Genomic DNA, 19659 nt, shown 5'->3' with positions numbered 1-19659 from the left:
GTTCAAATTTACTGACTTCTTACTGATTATTGGATACATAAATTGTACATAAAATAAATGTAAAGGAGTAAAACTGCACGGAGTTTGAAAAAAGCTCCTCGGAGCCTCTAGGAAGCAAAGCGACAAATACGATAAAAGGAATATATTCAAAAACTAAAAGAAAAGTGTCACTGATAGTCGTGTTTGTTTTGAACGGCTGTTGGTGTTCAGACATAGATAAATGATATTGCCAATTCAAGTTTCAATTTATATTCAAGTTTCCAGAAAATAGTGCAGCACAATTTCTTCCCATTGTAACTTCTCACTCTTCCCAACATCTGGAACTTGGTCAGCAGACACTCATGAAATTAAACCAGGACATGCTCGTTCGACTGAAGATGATCGGTGTAGAAATTTATAATCGGTGTAGTTGCTCCGTAGAGAGAAAAAAGTGGAATAATAAGCGATGTGAGCACTTCGAATGAGATTCCGCAAGAATCTGTTTGCACGAAATCGTTCCTTGGATGGCGGAGTAACTGCTTACTTCACTCATAAATTCCAACCAGAACAGTTTCACTAATCTCTAAAAATAGTACAGTTTCCCCCCGATATACAATAAAAAAAGACCAACACTAACTGTGGAAGTGTTGTTTCAAAGACAAAATCCTTGAGCTCTTTGTATTTTGGTGCTGAGCATACAGAACGATATGGTGACCTCTTATCTTTGGGCTATACTTTCCTAATTAAGTATGTACCTGAGAAATAATTGGTTCTATCCCACGAAAGCGAATCACTTACCTCCAACACTAGTGTAGAAATTCGTTTTCTTTTCAGTAGGTTCGGTATTTCAACATCTGTTATTTACTACTGTTACTATTTTAATATTTGTTACTGTAGATCTGTAGCTGTATGGATAAACATTTATTAATTTTTATCAAAAATTAACCCATCTATATCTGTTATACACATAGTCCTGTATTCTTATCGCACCTGGTGCCAGATGGACAAGCAGAACATACTGCTCCCACCCTGTATATGTACTCGCCGACCACGTTTCCACTGAAAAGGGAGGGATTTGAGGTTGCATTAAAGAGTGCAATAAAAAATGGGGAATAAATCTCACTTACCCGGGTCCATAATGGCAAACAACAGAATAGGTTTTCTTGCAGCGATGAATGGCACATCCCAACCTGCTGTTATAGTGCCAAGCCATCTATAAGAGTGGAATAAAATAATAATAACAAAAGATGACGTAAAAGCTCCTGAATTCCACAAAACATCTCCTCCAGCAAAACTCGGCGAGAAGAACCACGTCAGGAGCGATGCCCATTCGTATGGTCCAGAAAAGAAGAAGAAAGGAATGTTTGCGGGGCAGAGAAAGAGGACAAGAGAAAAAAAGGAAGGGTGGATGAGAACATACGTTGAGACAGATGCGTCGGGTTGCTGAATACATTTGGCGGCGATTAAAAATCACCACGAATGACCTTCTTTTAATCGAAACAGCATACGTTTCTGTTTCTATTGAGTCCTACGTGGAGTACGACACTTCCCAAGCTCACCTCCATTTCTTAAGGGACAGTGTAGTGCAGTCGGTAAAATATTCGACTGGGAGTGCACGAACAATGGTTCGAAAACCCAATGACAACAAAGAATTTAATCTTTTCGAGATCGATAGATTGTTACTAGATTTGTCTCGAGGATAACAACACTGACTTTACACGTAGGCTAGCCTCAGCAAGTCATTGTATAGATCAATTACACTGTCGTAACCTCAAACGATTTTGAATTGAAGTGAACGTGGTGGCGGATCCCAGGCGGATTGATTAACGCCAAATACTTTATCTTTTACCCTTTATTTATTCATTGCCTGTATAAGCGTGTGTAAATATAATGCTGAACGCTGCCTAATTCTTTGATGCTCTAGTTGACTACTGTTGATGGTTTTCATTAGAGAGGTAATGTGAAGGGTTCGCTTCGAGGAATGACTTAAGGTGGACTGTAGTGATTGGTATCGTGGAGGGACCCCTGTTAGCATCACCAATCGCTGCGGGTCCCACTTCGATTCCAATCGCTGTCTTCACCGCCCCGCTTCGGGCCAGCCGCTTACGCGACTGGGGCGTACTTGATGTCGTTTTCGTTCTTTTTGTTGCTTGTGTCAATTCTATCTATTTCTTCTAAGTGATTAACACAGTAGATAAGAAGTTAAACTTCAAGTCTATCCTACGCACTAATTAAAACTTACTTTAGACCAATGAGTGACTATATTATTTATCCGATGACGGATACGAGACGTGAAAAGCATATCCGATCGTACACCCGATACAGCCAGCTCCGACCACCATTTGTCCATCGCCTAAAAATTACACACTAATTCTCGTATTGGCTTGTTTTTCAGTTATTTGTGTCTAGGAAGCACTCGTGTAGATAACTGGAAGAGTGTGATATGTCACGAGGGGAAAAAAGAGCGTGTTAAGTGAAGAAAGAGGGTGCGCTGAGGTAAACACGCCACTTCCACACGGTTGAACACAATAAACGCCGACTATATTCACCTTGCTAGCAGCGGTAACCTCATCCAAATCATGGCTCTTGATGTGAATTATATTTTCCTTGAGTCCTGGACGATCGGATGGATGCGATAAAGAAGTACTACAGGTCTTTGCATGGTTCAACGCTGATGCCTCTATGGCACAGTCGTATTTCTGCAAGCAAATGTATAGGAAGGACATTTAAAATAATACGGAAATATTTGACTTACCATCTTTTGAATGTTTGCTGCTGGTGGTGCCAATTCATACTTTCCATTTTTTTCTCTCCCTCTAGCTAGATTTGACCTGTACAATGCAATAATTTAATTGTATCAGTTGGTTGAAAATTGACATTTACGATTTTTTTTCCTTGTTTGCTGCAATTCTATTTTTATCTCTTTTTACTGTGCTGATATGCTTGATTCAATCCATAGATTCGCCAATCGTATTTGATGTTCGATTTGAGACAAACAGTTCAAGAAAATTGCACTGTAGCATCCACGTGTTCAACAGAAAACACAGGAACTCAATGCTTACCTCAAAGCATTGTGTTTCTGAATGAAACTTTGACGGACCTCTTTTGAAAGTGAAGTCGACATTCCAGCATAGTCAGAACAATCTGAATAAGCACTGCTGAAATTTTACAGATTCGGAATCCAAGTGAAGTTACCCAATGGTTCAGTCGGAGTGGTTCCAGATTCTGCGGTTGTACTAGTTTTTGCAGCCGGAGTAGTATTAGCTTTAGCAGTTGTGGTAGTGATCATTTCTGCACCTTGAGTAGTGCTAGGTTTTGCCTCCCTAGTCGTAGTTTTTCCTACAGCTGGAGGAGTACTAACTTTTGCGGCCCTCGTGGTAGTTTTTCCTGGAGCCGGAGTGCTACTGAATTTTGGAGATCTAGTAGTAAGTATTTCTGAGGTCCGAGTAGTACTAGGCCTAGCAGCTCTTGTAGTTTTTCGTGCCGTCGGAGTAGTGCCAGGTTTTGGGGCCCTCGTGGTAGTTTTTCCTGCTGCCGGAGTGCTACTGACCTTGGGAGATACCCGACTAGTACTAGGCATAGCACCCCTAGTAGTAGTTTTTCTTGCCGCCGGAGTGCTACTGACTTTTGGAGATCTAGAAGTGAGTATTTCTGAAGCCCGAGTAGTATTAGGGATTGCACTCCTCGTGGAGGTTTTTCGTGCCGTTGGAGTGGTGAAAGGTTTCGGGGCCCTCGTGGTGGTTTTTCGTGCCGTCGGAGTAGTGCCAGGTTTTGGAGCCCTCGTGGTAGTTTTTCCTGCTGCCGGAGTGCTACTGACTTTGGGAGATACCCGAGTAGTACTAGGCATTGCACCCCTCCTAGTAGTTTTTCCTGCTGCCGGAGTGCTACTGACTTTGGGAGATGCCCGAGTAGTACTAGGCATTGCACCCCTCCTAGTAGTTTTTCCTGCCGCCGGAGTGCTACTGACTTTTGGAGATCTAGAAGTGAGTATTTCTGAAGCCCGAGTAGTATTAGGCATTGCACTCCTCGTGGTGGTTTTTCGTGCCGTCGGCGTAGTGAAAGGTTTCGGGGCCCTCGTGGTGGTTTTTCGTGCCGTCGGAGTAGTGCCAGGTTTTGGAGCCCTCGTGGTAGTTTTTCCTGCTGCCGGAGTGCTACTGACTTTGGGAGATGCCCGAGTAGTACTAGGCATTGCACCCCTCCTAGTAGTTTTTCCTGCTGCCGGAGTGCTACTGACTTTGGGAGATGCCCGAGTAGTACTAGGCATTGCACCCCTCCTAGTAGTTTTTCCTGCCGCCGGAGTGCTACTGACTTTTGGAGATCTGGTAGTGAGTATTTCTGAAGCCCGAGTAGTATTAGGCATTGCACTCCTCGTGGTGGTTTTTCGTGCCGTCGGAGTAGGAAAGGTTTCGGGGCCCTGTGGTGGTTTTCGTGCCGTCGGAGTAGTGCCAGGTTTTGGAGCCCTCGTGGTAGTTTTTCCTGCTGCCGGAGTGCTACTGACTTTGGGAGATACCCGAGTAGTACTAGGCATTGCACCCCTCCTAGTAGTTTTCCTGCTGCCGGAGTGCTACTGACTTTGGGAGATGCCCGAGTAGTACTAGGCATTGCACCCCTCCTAGTAGTTTTTCCTGCCGCCGGAGTGCTACTGACTTTTGGAGATCTAGTAGTGAGTATTTCTGAAGCCCGAGTAGTATTAGGCATTGCACTCCTCGTGGTGGTTTTTCGTGCCGTCGGAGTAGTGCCAGGTTTTGGAGCCCTCGTGGTGGTTTTCCGTGCCGTCGGAGTAGTGCCAGGTTTTGGGGCCCTCGTGGTGGTTTTTCGTGCCGTCGGAGTAGTGCCAGGTTTTGGAGCCCTCGTGGTAGTTTTTCCTGCTGCCGGAGTGCTACTGACTTTGGGAGATACCCGAGTAGTACTAGGCATTGCACCCCTCCTAGTAGTTTTTCCTGCTGCCGGAGTGCTACTGACTTTGGGAGATGCCCGAGTAGTACTAGGCATTGCACCCCTCCTAGTAGTTTTTCCTGCCGCCGGAGTGCTACTGACTTTTGGAGATCTAGTAGTGAGTATTTCTGAAGCCCGAGTAGTATTAGGCATTGCACTCCTCGTGGTGGTTTTTCGTGCCATCGGAGTAGTGAAAGGTTTCGGGGCCCTCGTGGTGGTTTTTCGTGCCGTCGGAGTAGTGCCAGGTTTTGGGGCCCTCGTGGTGGTTTTTCGTGCCGTCGGAGTACTTCCAGGTTTTGGAGCCCTCGTGGTAGTTTTTCGTGCCGTCGGAGTACTTCCAGGTTTTGGAGCCCTCGTGGTAGTTTTTCGTGCCGTCGGAGTACTTCCAGGTTTTGGAGCCGTCGTGGTGGTTTTTCGTGCCGTCGGAGTACTTCCAGGTTTTGAAGCCCTCGTGGTGGTTTTTCGTGCCGTCGGAGTACTTCCAGGTTTTGGAGCCCTCGTGGTAGTTTTTCCTGCCGCGGAAGTAGTACTAACTTTTGCTTTTCTAGTAATAGTAATCCTTGCAACCGGAGTGCTGCTGACTTTAGCAGATTTGGTAGTAGTTATTTCTGCAGCTCGAGTGGTGCTAGCCTTTGCAGTAATGGCGGTAGTTTTTCTTGCATTCGAAGTAGTACTAGCTTTTGCGGTTCTAGGCGTAGTACTTTTTGCGCCCGGAGTGGTGCTAGCTTTTGCTGTCCTTGTAGTAATAATTTTTGTTGCCGGAGTACTATCGACTTTGACGGTTCCGCAGGTGCACATAGCTTCTGGAGCCCGGGTAGAGGGAGTAGTAGTATTTGCGTTTGGACGAGAAACTCCTGCTTCAGCTATAGCTCCCACAGAGGCGGCGGTTCTTTCACATAGTCCTACCACACTATCGCAAGTTGTTCCACCAGGACATTTTGAACATACAGCACCAATTTCGTAGATGTCCTTTCCGACCACATCACCCCTTAATTTCTTGAGGTTTTTATACGTGATGACATCGGTTTTATTAGCAATTGCATAAAACCTTACCCCCCTCCATATTGGCAGACGACAGCGTAAAAAGCATTGCATTTTTTGATAGCGCAGCCAAGCCTTGTATTGTTGTGGCGGGCCATCTGAAAGCTTACCAAAGAAAACTGATTTGATCAGGTTAGCAATTTTTCCAATCGTTACATTTGTGAAATGATTCAAGGAATTGTTGCTTGTAAATATCATGTTCGATGGTACTTCATTCCTAAAAAACTGGTCCCACCAAATAGGCATCGCCTGAAAAGCAACCAGCCACATAAAGAGGTGAGCAAGAGGATGCAGCATTGGCTCACCTTCTCAGCCACTCCACTTGTAGTCAACTCATCTTTGACCTTGTTATAGTTCTCCTTCAATCCAGGACGAGTTGAAGGATCAGACCATTCGCCAGTGCATGTTTTTGCACTTCGAATTGCAGACGATTCCACAGCGCAGTCGTACACCTTAATGGACGGTGCTTGGTTCATTAGTAATTGTTAGTAGTTCATTAGTAATAGTAATTGTTTGGTTCATTAGTAAGCAGGTTTCGTGACGTTATTTTTTTTTAGAAAGAATTTAGACAAAAGTGGAAAGAATTTTTGTAATAGAGTCTGTGACCTCAAGATCATGGACAAATCAATTTGTCCTGCAAAGCAACTCTTTACACCTAAAAAATTGATGAAATAAGGATAAGAAATAGAAAGAAGAGAGATTCTCACCATTATTACTTGTGAAAAGAGTTGCATTTTTGGATAATTGTACCACTAATTTTCGTTGCGCAGCTTTATTTCATCAACTATGTTGATAAAAACAATTGTCTTGTTGGAGAGATCGATGCACATCGGGCCCCTAGTGTGTGACAATGGGGTTAATGTGTTTTTCTGCCATCTTCAATGACTACTTCGTGAATCCTAGTTAGCAAAAGAGAACCCAAGATCGATATAATGGGTTGTCAAAAAAACAGCGGAGTTGCTTCCATGTACGCTGTAGACACCTTTATTTCTTTTGTTACCATCAAGAGCAAAAACCGGATTGGTATTCTGTAAATCTCGACAAAGCCCTTCTAAGAATGTCTGGAAGTTCAAATGTTAAACTCACCATTTTTTGCATATTAGCCGCTGTCGGTGCAAGATTTCCATTTTTGTATTCCCGTCCTAGTGCAAGACTTGATCTGAAATTTCTTTTCTCCAGAAACGTTAAAAGCCACCGCAACCGGTAAAGCAAGTTGATTTCTAGACTTAAATGGTGAAAGATCACTATTAATGTATAACTGTCTTGTGGTCACTTTCATTAAGGGAGCATTACGGAAAACGGGAGCTGCGTCCACAACCGTTGACACCTGAATTTATGACTTTTTAAACTCCAAGACCACCGATCTCCCTCACTAGAAAGATTGCAGCAGCTCAGTCACGAGGCTACGTAACGCAGGGGTGCACTGCAGGTACAAAGGGGCCATGTGCTCGCTCTGAGATGCGGGTGCTTCCAAGCTAGAGACTCCTTTCTTATGCTGTGTAGAATTAACTCAAAACCTCTGTATCCCCTTCCGTAAGTTATGCCAAACACCTGGAATCAAGTGACGAAGAGGTGTAAGAGAGGCTGTTTGGAGGCACTTCCCACAAATAAGCCCTACCTGGTCACTCTGGGCAAAACATCCTTCCACAACCCCCGTGGAAGTAGGCCCGGAACCAACAAAAATATTAATAATAACTCTCCTAAGAAGGCCTGATAACGCAAGGGAAAAAGGAAAGGGAGTAGAATAACAATTTATGCACACAATGCAATGCACGTATGCTTCCGTAAAGGCGAGAATGACAACGAACATCGACTCTTTCGAACAACTTACGATCCGAACCAGACGTCTGTGGCTGAGAAGATGTAGTTTAACAATAGCGTTGACTATCTTCGTCTATTACGTCTGTAACATCAGGCTACGAAGAAGAAAAAGTCAAAGCTTCCAGAGGAAACGGTTCCTTCCATGGTGTGATCGTTGGCGATTTCAATTTCAAAATAAGATGAGAATGTCTGGGAAACTTCATATCGAGTTCCAATGCCCATAATAGAATGAGCAGAAGGGAAGCTTTTTCAGTTTATCATGACGGCAAAAACCACGTATGGAAGACAGCACTTTGCGAAGTATTTTCTTTTTACACTTTTCAACGCGGTGGAATCGCCCAGTGAAGATCATCATATGTAACGAAATAAGTCAAATTTTCGTCAGTGAAATGTTTTTCCTCCATCTCTCTTCTTCCTTCCTTCTTTGGAAGATTTTCCTTTTGCGAGAAAGAACAAAAGCCTCAAAGCTCAGAAAGCGATGTCTCAGAACTGCCATTGACTGGGACCTTGTCACTAGGCTAACCAGCTTTCAGGAAAATATCACTATGGACAACATAGACGAGGAGTACGATCGGCTCTCTGAAAACATTCACAACTGCACGAGGAAGGCTGGGAGACCCCTACCTTCAGAAACTCTTGAACTAATACTGCAGCGTGGGACTGCACCTTGCGCCTAAAACCCATGTCCGACCTCGCAACGCTTTGCAGAGAGGCGGTAAAAGAAGACCTTAGAGAGAAAAGAACACCAGTATTGGCTGAAGCAGCTGAAGCGGGAAAGAGGATTTGCTATGCTTCTCGAGAGTCCGTCAATCACACGAAAAAGATAACTGCTCTCAGAAGCCAAAATGGAACAACCTTTTATAGAAAAGGGGAATGGAGAAAATGAATCGCTCAATCTACCTTCATCCATAAGCAGATTAAAAGAGTGATTCTTAACATGGATGGGAAAACTGTTAGATGAAGAACAGCCATGTGAGCAAGCGGTATTTCGAAAAGAGCTCAGCATGATTGCTCGCCTTCACACTATTCTGAAAAGCATTGAGGTATCGCGAGAGTACAGAATACCGCTATGTCTCATCTTCATCGACTTAAAAAAGGCGTTTGACTCAGTTGAGAAGGAAGCAGTCACGGATACATTGGACAACCAAGGCTTAATACATCCTCACTCAATACATAAAGGTACTCTGAGTGTTGCGATAATCATTGAAGTGAAGATAGGTCAGCAGCCATATAAGCTTGTAAATGACACATCTTTTGGTGTACGAAACAAATAAATAAATGAATAAATAGAACTCACCTCAGTGAATTATGCTTATCCAGGAATGTACTTCTCAAATCATCGTCCATAAAATCGTTCGGAGGACATATCTCTGTGACAAGGGGTGGAGAAATTACGCAAATTTCCAAGGTTATGCTACACTATGTTAATATTTCATAATGAAAAGAGACAAAATTATGAGTTCTTGAATCTCTGAAATAATATGTCAGTGGGTCTAATTGTCCTTAGATAAAGGGAATAGCTTTTGGAAGGTGAAAGTAATAGCTTTTCTTAGCTAAGTTTAATTCGTGTACTAACATCTCACAAAATGACAAAGAAATTTACCAGTTTTACCATGGCACGCGACGAAGACTATCTGGAAAAATTACGCTTCCAATGTTTATGTGAAACTCAGAGATAAAAGAGGAAGATTCGGAATAATGGACCCACCAAGTAAAAAAAGAGAAACATCGTCTTTGTCAACTAAATTAATGAAAATTTTTTAATCTAGCCATCTTATATATCATTCTCTTATCTGCATTTGACCTTCTGACTGAAACGTCCTCTCTTGTCTGTAAAAAACAGAGGCTTAATGTCTGCAATAACAAATAAGAAGCACCTTAAAGCGTTGAGCAAGATGCTTAGCTGTTTCGAACTTTAGATCACCCTGTTTAGGCAGTAAATAATTGCAGGGACCGGGGAAAATTCTGAGATTATAATGGGGATTGTCACAGCTGCGTGTAGATATCGCAAAATTACCCATACTGACTATAAGTTGACCTAAACTTCCTGAAAAAATAGAAAATTCGTACTGCATTTCATGATTTTCACACATATGCCGAAACAGTTTTATGACTGTTTCGAAACCGGTGACCTACTCGGAATCACTACTGGAATGTTCCCAAAGTCCAGTCGATATCAATCATAACAATGTCGGCGTGCACGATTTACGTAGGGGCTCGAAATTCCCCCAGAACCCTATGGATAATCAACCTCTCCCGATACAGTAACACTTGTCAAAAGCCTCCTCGACCTTTGTTGTATAATCTATTCTTTCTGTTGTTGTTTTCATTTGCGTAACTTTTTTACTTTCTCGCATTTGTGAATTCCTTTTCTCCAATGGCGCGGTCAATTATTTCAAAGTAAGAACTCCCCGTTGTCATCGTCATTGTCAAAATCCATTGTGAAAATCCTTGACATTATTTCATAAGATTCGATTTTTTTTACTGTTTTCCTCTCCAAAACCATGAACATGAATGTTTTTAAACGTATTGGACTGGAAAAGGACGACTTCGGAGTTTCTTTCAACAAATTGTTTCGCTGCTTTTTCAAAGATGTTTCATAGTATATATAGACCTCAGTTACCGATTTGAGAAAAAAAATACTTCATTAGAAATTTCATTGATATGGAGAAATTTTGCGATAAATTTTTTGCAGTTGTTTGATATTAGTAGAAATTGACGTGGAAATGCGCGGATAATGCACATTTTTTATTGTTTCATTACATCAAAACATCGAGTAATGCAAATTTTTGCTTGCGAACGAATGGATGGATTCACTCGTCACTGTGGAATCTTCCAAAAACAACTGATTGAAAACAACCAATGTCACTTTAGATGTAGATGCTTGGTTTTGTTTTTTTCCTTTGCATTATCTGTTTACATAAAGCTTTCGAGTACTATCAACCGGTAAACCGCTTATCGATTCCAAAACTTGTTTTGTTTTCAGTTTCTGAACAAAAAAAAGAGAGAAGTATAAACGAGAAATTTACCGTAGAATTTCATTTCTTAGGCATTATTGGTTAACTGGAATCAAAATAATTTGATTGCAATGAACTTAAAAAGAATTACACAATCTAAGAGGTAGTTCTTATCCAGAATAGAATATAACCGCATTACATTAATATTAACAAATACATTTCGAATTTTTTTTTATATTTACGACAGCATACGAAAGATTTACACCCACCCAACAACTATTTCCACTCATTATGCCTCTCAACGTTCAAATTTTTGCTTGCGAAGAAAAAGATTCCGACTAAATAAAAACAACAGAGCAACTTTCCAATCCAAACAGACTTTAAAAAAACTACTTTTATTTAGAAAAAACATATCCTTCTGCTACCTACTACTTTTCAGGATAATACAACTTAGTACAGGTCTATATAGTAATTGTTCAGGTATTATTTAAGAAAATAATATACAAATCTGTACTAGTTGTAGATGTGTATATATTATATACAATGTAGTTGTTTCGTTTATTTATTATTTTCCATAAACGCGTGTAGCGCGGTCAGGAAAAATATTCGGCTGTGACTTTACGATCGATTGGTGACTGACCGAAAACGCTATAATGACAATCTCAAACCTATCAACCTTTCGGGATCGATAAATTGGTGCCGGATTTTCCTATGAGGACAAAAGCACTGGCTGGATACGTCAGCTAGCCTCGGAAATATTTGTACAAGATAGACATGCGTTCGTAAAACCTCAAACGATTCTGAATTGAAGTGAGCATGATGTCGTATACCTAATTGTATCCCAATTTCTTAAATCCTACAAATTTTCCGCAATTTTTTCTCGTGTATTAAATACCAATTTCCAAAGAACAGAACCAAGAAAAGGTGATCTTGCACACCCGAATTAATTCGAAAAAAACTGTCCCTTTTGAATGGCCTGTGATGTAAGAGACAAATTCAAATTTTGTGCACAACTATTCTTTTTAAAATTATTTATAAATAAAAATAAATAAAAAAAACCAGACTTGTCCGGGAGGATAAATGAATAAAAGGCCTATGATGTAAGAGACAAATTCAGATTTTGTGCGCAACTATTTTTTTTTTCATGATCAAATAATCCTGCTGAGTAAATTTGTATTTACCTCTCACATATATATTTTTTACTCGTATTTCTAATGTAGTCACAGTTTAGTCAAGAAAATCTTCATTATTGATTGAATCATTATTGTCCGAGTAAAAAATATGATCGATCTACACGATCGTAGATCATCGTGACAGAAATCTGCTATGATCAACAAGATCGAACGGAACCTTTCGTAGAGAACGGACGAGTACACATTTTTCATCCATTGAAAGCGTTTCGGAAGGTAGTAATTCATAATGGAATCGAAGTTTTGCTTGTATTTCCATTTGTCATCGTTTATATCGATTTTTTCTATCGCATATTACCCGCTTTTGATATTTTGCTCAGTGTTTTGAAGCGTAAACCATTCACCTATAACTACTACTTCATTTTTTAAAAAAATGGCTGAAAATCCTTCAACGGATGGTTCCTCATGTTCTAAGCGAAATTGTATATGTGAAATATTGATTGTGAATATGAAATAGAGTATAAAATTGATGCGCATTCATAGAAGTTAGCAGAAAATTGTTTCTCTTAACCAGTTTATCCTTTCTCGTAACATGTTTAATGCTTGATGAACATAATTTTCACTAAATGAATAATATCAGCTAAAGACCGTTTTTCTTGTTCACTTCTTTCCACTTTTGCTTTGGTCCGCACTGTCCGCAGAGAGATTTGTAGGCTCATCACTTCCTTGCTGCTTTTGCAAATACGCTCTGACCTTTTCTTTCAGAGACGGATCCTGATACTTTGCAAGTTTTTCGTTTGTGCCCTCGTTTTGTGGTTCCTCCTTTGCTACGACCTTTTTCCAAAACTTTTTCATTTTCTTTTTCATTTCCCCCATAGTATGGTGTTCACCGTCATCACTTGGTTTCATAGCTTCTTTTGTTTCAACAGAAGCACCAACATCACTGGCCGCCCCCGTCTCTACAGATGGTTTAGCGTCGGTGGCCTGTGGCGCAGTCACCGCTGTTGAAGATCCATTTTCATTCTCTGCCCGGGGGGTCTTTCTCATTCGTGAACGAATGCGACTAAGAAGTCCTCCTGATTGATATTTCTCCTTCTCAGACGGAGATTGTTTAGTAGCAACTCCTGATGGCTTTTCACCACTGCTAGAGTCAAGCCCAATACACCTAATCGATGCAGGTAATGCAACCGATGAGCTGTACTTTCTCGTAGGGGACAGAAGTCGTTGTAGCATACTTTTTGGTGGTGGCTTTGTTTCATCTTCCGCCGATTGCTTTTTTTCGGGAACACCAGATGTCGTTTTTTCAGCGGTAGTTGTCTGTGTGGTCTTGATAGGAGCTACTTCAGGTTTTTCCGCTGATTTTGCTTCTGCGCTGCCAACAACTGGACCTACTGGTCTCATCTTTCTTTTAAACTCTTTGACTTTTTGATAGAAGGATTTCTGCTGGATTTGGTCTGCACCAGTGGCCACGGACGAAGAGGTTCTTTTGTCCTCATCAGATTTCGGAACGTTAGTGCTGGTAGTGCTGGAAACAGTAGCCTGATTCGTAGCCGTTGCAGTAGCAGTGGCACCGTCTTGTGCCTGGGCCTGGTCTCGTGGTGTTTGTTCGAGGTTTGTTGCAGCTCCTTTGAAAGTTTTTTTCCTTCGCACGCGAAGACTGAGGAGCTGAAGTAAACCTTCGCCTTTTTCCTGTGATGGTTGAGGCTTTTTCGAGGGATCTACTTCAACTTCTCCTGGTGCGGGTGGTTGAGTTCTTGTCTGTTCAAGAATCTTTTCCGTCGTCACAGTTGGCTCTTTTGCTTGTTCTTGAACGGTATCAGCTTTGGGCTTTCTTTTCTTCCTAAAGCTTATCCTTTGAAAGAGTGTTTCTTTAGATTCATCTGCACCTTTCTTCTCCACGATAGGAGTTTCTTCTGGTTTTTCCGTGGCAGTTTGCACCTTTGGTTGCTCTTGAACGGTATCAGCTTTCATGGGCTTCTTTTTCTTCCTGAAACTTATCCTCTGGAAGAGGGTTTCTTTAGGTTCCTCCACAGGTTTCTTATCAGCACTAGGAGTTTCTTCTGGTTTCTCGGACTTTTTCTGTTCAGGAGGAATGGCAGTGGCGAGGCCAGCAGTTGCGTCAGCAGTAGTGCTAGTTGATGTTGATGTATCAGCGTCCTTCATGGGAATCGCAATCGGTAGTGAAATTTTTTTTCGCCTTGTGCGGAAGCGGAATTTTTGCATGAGAGTACTCGCCGCTGATTTCCATTCGTCGATGTTTCCAGATCCTTCGACGACTTCTTTCGATTCTTTCGCCGCTTTTATCTTCGGTGCTTTCGCTTCCTTGGGTGAACTTTTGTCTTCGACACCACTCTGTGCTAGATAATCACCTCTTTTTGGCAATGTTTTAGGCATCTCTTTCACCCATTCCAGCGTCAACGGTGCTCTGAACAATAAAGATGGTTATTTTGGTTTTTCGCGTCCCGCATACTCAAAAATGAGTTACCCATTCAAAAAAGCGTTTTTAGCATCTTCTATCAATCTTTTCAATTCATTATAATCTAATTTATCGGTTGCTCCATTGATGATCTTCGCTGCTTCAGCAATTTGAGGCGGGCAATTGGGAACAGACTGAGGGAATTCTGTAAGAATAACCTAAGATTAGAATTTATGAAAGTTTGTTACGTTATGTTTTTTGATTTACCTTCCCAAAACTTAATCTTTGCAGACAAAACTTCTGGTTCAACTTGACACTTTTTCCATGTTAATATTTCCGGATACAACCTGCGCGTACAATATTTACAGTACAGTATGCACCGGAAACTGTACATGTACTGCTCACATTTCTATAAACGTATAAAACCACGATTCGACATCTATCTTAGGAGAAGCAGCAGTTTTTTTGTGTGAATCAATAGCCCAGTAGGGTAAGGAGAATGCATCCGGTACACCATATCTAAGAAAAATTAGAATGTTTCAAAAAAAAAACGTTAACAGTAGTTATCCAAAAAAAAATTCTTCTCATACTTGATATTTTTTCCATTTTTTACTGTTTCTCCGAAATCTATGAGGAATAGACGTGCAGCGGCTGTACCGACACCAATACAAAAATTTGATGGCTTTATATCGCGGTGAATATATCCAATACCATGTACCTCCTGAATTTCAACTGAGTTCTACGATCTGACGCGGAATTTGTCGTGCGTTGTAAAAAAAAAACCTCGATTGCTGCAAGTGCTTCTCCAGCAAGATGATAGACCGATGAAGGCCGTAAAACGCCTCCTATTACGTTCTCTTTTAACTTCTCAAGACTTTTATCAAACAACGTCATCACTGAAATTAAAAAAAAACATTCAAGTCAGGATATGACGTCAGTGGTTTGTAAACAGTCATTCACCGATATAGAATCTTTCGCAAACTCTTCCGCTATCGAAAAGGTAAGGAGTGCGTAATACTCCAGCAGCCTTCAGCTCCCGCAGTACAGCTAACTCTCTCTGAAATAAAATTTCCGTTCAGAAACTCAGTGATCTTCAAACTTAAAGGCAGCGCGTACCAAGAAATTGACATGGTACGGAAACTCCAAGGAGACCGTAGAGTTCGGATGATAGATTACGGAAGCCAGCATGAATCCGCTCAACTTCCACTAGCTTCCACTAAAAACGGCGTGGGAACAGCGTTTATTCCTACGAAGCACGTTAGAACACGTCCCCTTGTACACACTTCGCTTCTGTCAAGCAGAATACTCATTGGTTTCACTTGAAAGAGCTGGTGAGAAAACGTCATTATTCTTCGACCGCTCGCTTCTGCTCGCGGCGCCTGCACAAGGCTGCAAGCGATTTCGTAGGAAAGAACGATGTCATCCACGTCGGTTTTTTTTCCACGATAAAGGGGATTTGAGCGGAGCCAGGTTGATTTCTATCGAAACCGATACGATTTCCCTGCGGTTTCGAGATGACGCCAATTTTGTGACCATAGTGCCTTTAAGGAAACTAACTACATAGTTATTCAAGGCTATACTAACCTTAAACCTTAATTGAGTGTTACTGCTTTCTTTTCTTACTCCAACTTTCATTGCATAAAGACATTTATCCATTACTTCATTATTGCTGAAAAACGGTTACTGGTTCTTGTTATGCAACTGAAAATGCTCCCTAAAACTTTACTATAACAATAAATTTTTTCGATTTCTGTGTATTCAACAAGCAGATCTTTCCAGTTGTTAGAAAAGGTGTGAATGAAAAAAAACGACAAGTGCTTAAAGGAAAAACTTATTCAAAATGACTACAACTACTTAAATGTGATCAAATTTTAGTTCAAATCTATTTTTGAGAACAAAGTAAATCCTACTCGCTGCAAGTTTGCTTAGCTACAATGTATATCGCTGAATAACGGCCTTCGTTATATTTTGTCAACACTTCATATCTTGAATATTCGCGAGAATCTTCGTCGAGGCTAAAAAGAAGAGATTTGTCCGATAGTGTTGAGTGAGTATTCATTGAAAACGTAGAAAATAAGAAACATACTTGTCATTCACAATGACTAGGTCCCCAGGGATCAAATCCTCTCTTTCTCTCATAAAAGTGTCCAACAATTCGATTTCTTCATTCTAGTAATTTACGCTACGATGTGATGTGATGTAAGAGAAAAGTGGATACGGTGTAGATCTACCTCAAGATCTGATTTTCCGCATTTGGATGACATATCCGGACGCTCTTCTTCAAAAAGCATTCTTTTGAACCAAGGTGGATGTTCAGGTGGTTTAGTTAACGCTCCGGGCATAATCTTTAAAGAGGGCAGAGCTATTGAAATAGTTCTTTCTGTCATAGAATAAGGATTAAATCAAAACTTTAACTTTGAAACTATGGTAGTGAACAATTTATTCGATCAAACGACAAATAATACAGAACCTATACTTCAGAACTAAGACATGTAGGAAATGTATGGATGCTGGAAGCTGTAGGATCATCGACGAAACGAGGATGATGTAAATCCCTTGACTCATCCGTCCTTACACTTTTATCGTGGTTGAATCAGAAATAGGAGGAAATTCGACGGAACTGTCATCGCCGGAGTAATCCGTGGAGTGCAACCATTTTCGATCAATAACGAAGCGTTCGAGTTCTAGCAACTTCTCATCCCCCTTTTTCAATTTTCGTACTATGTTCTCAGCGTGGAATATGTCTGTGTGTTTATACTATGATACCGCATTTTTGGATGTGGAAAACCTCGTATTTTAGTGCTCTACCGTTATCCTCAACTCTTCATTTTTCACCACTACTCAGGGATTTACGAATCTCTATTTAGTACACTCGTGCCGACAAAAACAGTGCACTCACCAACTTGCAGAGGACATGGCAGGATTTTTCTGGCATAATTGACTACGAAATGTTTTCTGCGCCCCTTTGAGTTTAACAAGAGGTCCTGACGGGACCAATGCACGTAATACATCACTTATACACTCCACGTCTCCACACAGGATGCAGTCGGATCGAAACTAGCTTGCTGCAATCGGGTGAGTGGCTATGCTCGAAGCGACTCGGTTGAGCGAGCGGTTAGGATCGATGCAGGATCTTCCCTACTTATACGCATCGCTGCAGTCCGAGTGAAGATAGCGATGGTCCCTTGATTCCACAAGTTCCGTCAACCATCGATTAAGGAATGGAAGTAATAAGAAAGATTATCCAAATCAAAGTCAACAAACTAATACTCAGATCACATATATGGACTTGTGCCAATGGGTTTTTTGTGGTTATTTTTGCACTGTGAACATTCTTTGCAGGATCCTTCCTGCAATATTTGGCAGAATACGAGGAAGCAAATGTTCAAACAACCTTCCTCTAGCAAATTAAATTTGATTACTCGAATCCTAGCGCTCCTAAGAGTGTTGTGTGGATGAACCGTGATATGTAGTGCGAGGTGTTTTTTTTTTCGTGCAATAAACGTACCCGCTTCTCTGCTACTGGTAAAACGGCAGGTTTCTTGGGTTTCTTTTCTTCTTCAGTACTTTCTTCTGATGTTGATTCGGTCTCCGTTTCTTCTTTTTTCTGAACTTTCTTCTTCACCTTCTTTCTCTTCTCACCGTTTGCTTTCTTCTTTTTTTCTTTACTATTCTTCTGAAGAAAAACGATATCTACGTCACTTCTTCTTCTTCTGCTGCTGGCAATCACATCGTAGGTGGTTCGTGATGTATGGAACACCTACTTTTCCGTTTCCCATGCGGACCTGCTGTGCCTGCCACGTCTAGAAATGATGAACCATACTCATCTTCTCTGACGAGATCATAAACAATGTGTATAAGAATATGATGGCTCATTAGAAACAAATAGTCGATTTGTTTAGCGGTTGTGTTGGGTGTGAGAGGTCTGCTTGTCTCTCGTTTCCCACACCATCGGTTGACTCAAATCGTGCTCATCATCCTAGGAGATCTATTCAGAGCGATTACTATTTCGACTTTGGGAAGAATTGAAACAAAAAAGACGCAAAATTAGTACAAATCAAATGTCTAAGAGTTCAACTAAAACCGCAAAAATCCGCTTTCCAACTATTTTTGAACTTGTTGACGTCAAGAATTGGACAAAGGCGGTTTTTAAGTAGTCCTTTATACTAAATGTCGACTAATTTAAATTTTATTTCTGAAGACAAGCTAGTAGGTTCGAATAGTGCCTTGTAAAGGAATATTGTGACTCGTGTGACACTTCTTACTGCTGGTAGCTAATTTTATTCGCGGAAAACAATCCACGGTGGTATTCATGTTTTCTAGACTCCATGTGAACCGTCACGAGGACGTCACGGTTAGTCTCAACTCGAAATTAGCTTCGACGCTATATCTCTGCAGCAAACGGGAGGACAAGGCGACCAGGAGGTGACCGTTGGGTTACCCGACTTGACATCATCCCAACCCGACTGAAGCCTTGATCCTTTTACTAGGGACACAGTACGTAGTTTTCTTAAGGAGGCACAGATTTATAGGAAAGACGAGGTTCGCTGGGATCCTCCTTAAGATGTACTTTTCATGTTGATTCATCACTCGTTAAGAGTTAAACAGTGCTTTTTTGATTTTATGCGTTATTATCGATTTTACGGTACGGTAACTCCCACAAAATCTCTTTTAACGCTATTTAAGCCATAAAGTAAAGTAAGCAGTCCAAATAGCGGTAGCTCACTTGATTTAGATCTCATCAGTGGATAGGAGTTAAAGCGTGGTTGTACTTTACTCGCAGCTTCATCGAAGCGTCATCCTCGAACATCGTCTCGGGAGATTCCGGTGAATTCCGGAGAATGGTCTCGGGAGATTCCCAACCTCTGACCCAGCCGAACCTTTTATTACAGATTTTCCCTACATCTATCGTATTTAGGGCACAATACATTGGACGGATACCAAAAAAGATGATAAAATGTTGGACACGAGACCCTGTTTTTCTCATAATGTCTCATGGAGTCTCGACCAGTTATCACTACTGCGCAATGATCTTTTTGTTTTGTTTCATACTTTGAACTCGCTTTACATACAAGGATTACTGTATGTAGAGGACAAAGTGCTCGGCGTTAATCAATCCACTTGAGATTCGCCAACTCATTTGCCACAATATAGAATCCTTTGAGGTTCACGAACCGCGGAGTAGTGCAAGCTTTGGTTGGCTGTGGGGCGGTTTCGAACCATCGACGTTGCAGTCACAGCAGAACGTCGTACACATAGGGTCACAGACGACATGAAGCACGGTGCAATTGCGTACACGGCTTCTTTCAAGGCGTTGCGCTTGAGCGTAACGGTTACGAGGGCAGTGAAACCTTTGCAGGTACCACACATCGCTGCAGTT

At 41.4% G+C, this 19659-nt stretch overlaps 3 protein-coding genes across 5 annotated transcripts; 1 reads left to right on the top strand and 2 right to left on the bottom strand.

The window, feature by feature from the left end:
* Nucleotides 1-938: 938 nt before the first annotated feature.
* RB195_016651 (uncharacterized protein) lies at nucleotides 939-6431 on the bottom strand (the record flags this gene model as incomplete). 2 transcript variants are annotated; one of them, XM_064183277.1, is made up of 11 exons in its annotated part: nucleotides 939-1038; nucleotides 1107-1192; nucleotides 2222-2332; nucleotides 2529-2678; nucleotides 2735-2810; nucleotides 3042-3123; nucleotides 3175-4298; nucleotides 4478-5902; nucleotides 5968-6053; nucleotides 6112-6204; nucleotides 6261-6431. In XM_064183277.1, 11 exons carry the CDS (start codon nucleotides 6429-6431, stop codon nucleotides 939-941), a joined length of 3504 nt encoding a protein of 1167 aa, XP_064039158.1. The 2 variants fall into 2 exon arrangements, with proteins under 2 accessions (XP_064039158.1, XP_064039159.1); XM_064183278.1 differs by having other exon boundaries at nucleotides 3175-4439; nucleotides 4490-5902.
* A 2286-nt stretch (nucleotides 6432-8717) lies between these two features.
* RB195_016650 (uncharacterized protein) lies at nucleotides 8718-9050 on the top strand (the record flags this gene model as incomplete). Its single annotated transcript, XM_064183276.1, has 1 exon — nucleotides 8718-9050. One exon carries the CDS (start codon nucleotides 8718-8720, stop codon nucleotides 9048-9050), a length of 333 nt encoding a protein of 110 aa, XP_064039157.1.
* Nucleotides 9051-12523: 3473 nt separating this feature from the next.
* Nucleotides 12524-18058, bottom strand: RB195_016649 (uncharacterized protein; the record flags this gene model as incomplete). Of its 2 annotated transcripts, XM_064183274.1 has the most annotated exons (13): nucleotides 12524-14288; nucleotides 14349-14484; nucleotides 14547-14626; nucleotides 14685-14798; nucleotides 14870-15000; nucleotides 15063-15175; nucleotides 15240-15336; nucleotides 15864-15948; nucleotides 16190-16294; nucleotides 16366-16448; nucleotides 16511-16624; nucleotides 17788-17955; nucleotides 18044-18058. In XM_064183274.1, 13 exons carry the CDS (start codon nucleotides 18056-18058, stop codon nucleotides 12524-12526), a joined length of 3006 nt encoding a protein of 1001 aa, XP_064039155.1. The 2 variants fall into 2 exon arrangements, with proteins under 2 accessions (XP_064039155.1, XP_064039156.1); XM_064183275.1 differs by lacking the exons at nucleotides 12524-14288; nucleotides 14349-14484; nucleotides 14547-14626; ... (6 more) ...; nucleotides 16366-16448; nucleotides 16511-16624 and adding an exon at nucleotides 17555-17629.
* Between the last annotated feature and the right edge of the window lie 1601 nt (nucleotides 18059-19659).

This window comes from Necator americanus, chromosome II, assembly GCF_031761385.1.
Source record: "Necator americanus strain Aroian chromosome II, whole genome shotgun sequence".
In the NCBI taxonomy this organism is placed as follows: Eukaryota; Metazoa; Nematoda; class Chromadorea; order Rhabditida; family Ancylostomatidae; genus Necator; species Necator americanus.
This window is presented reverse-complemented; position numbering and strand designations above follow the sequence as displayed.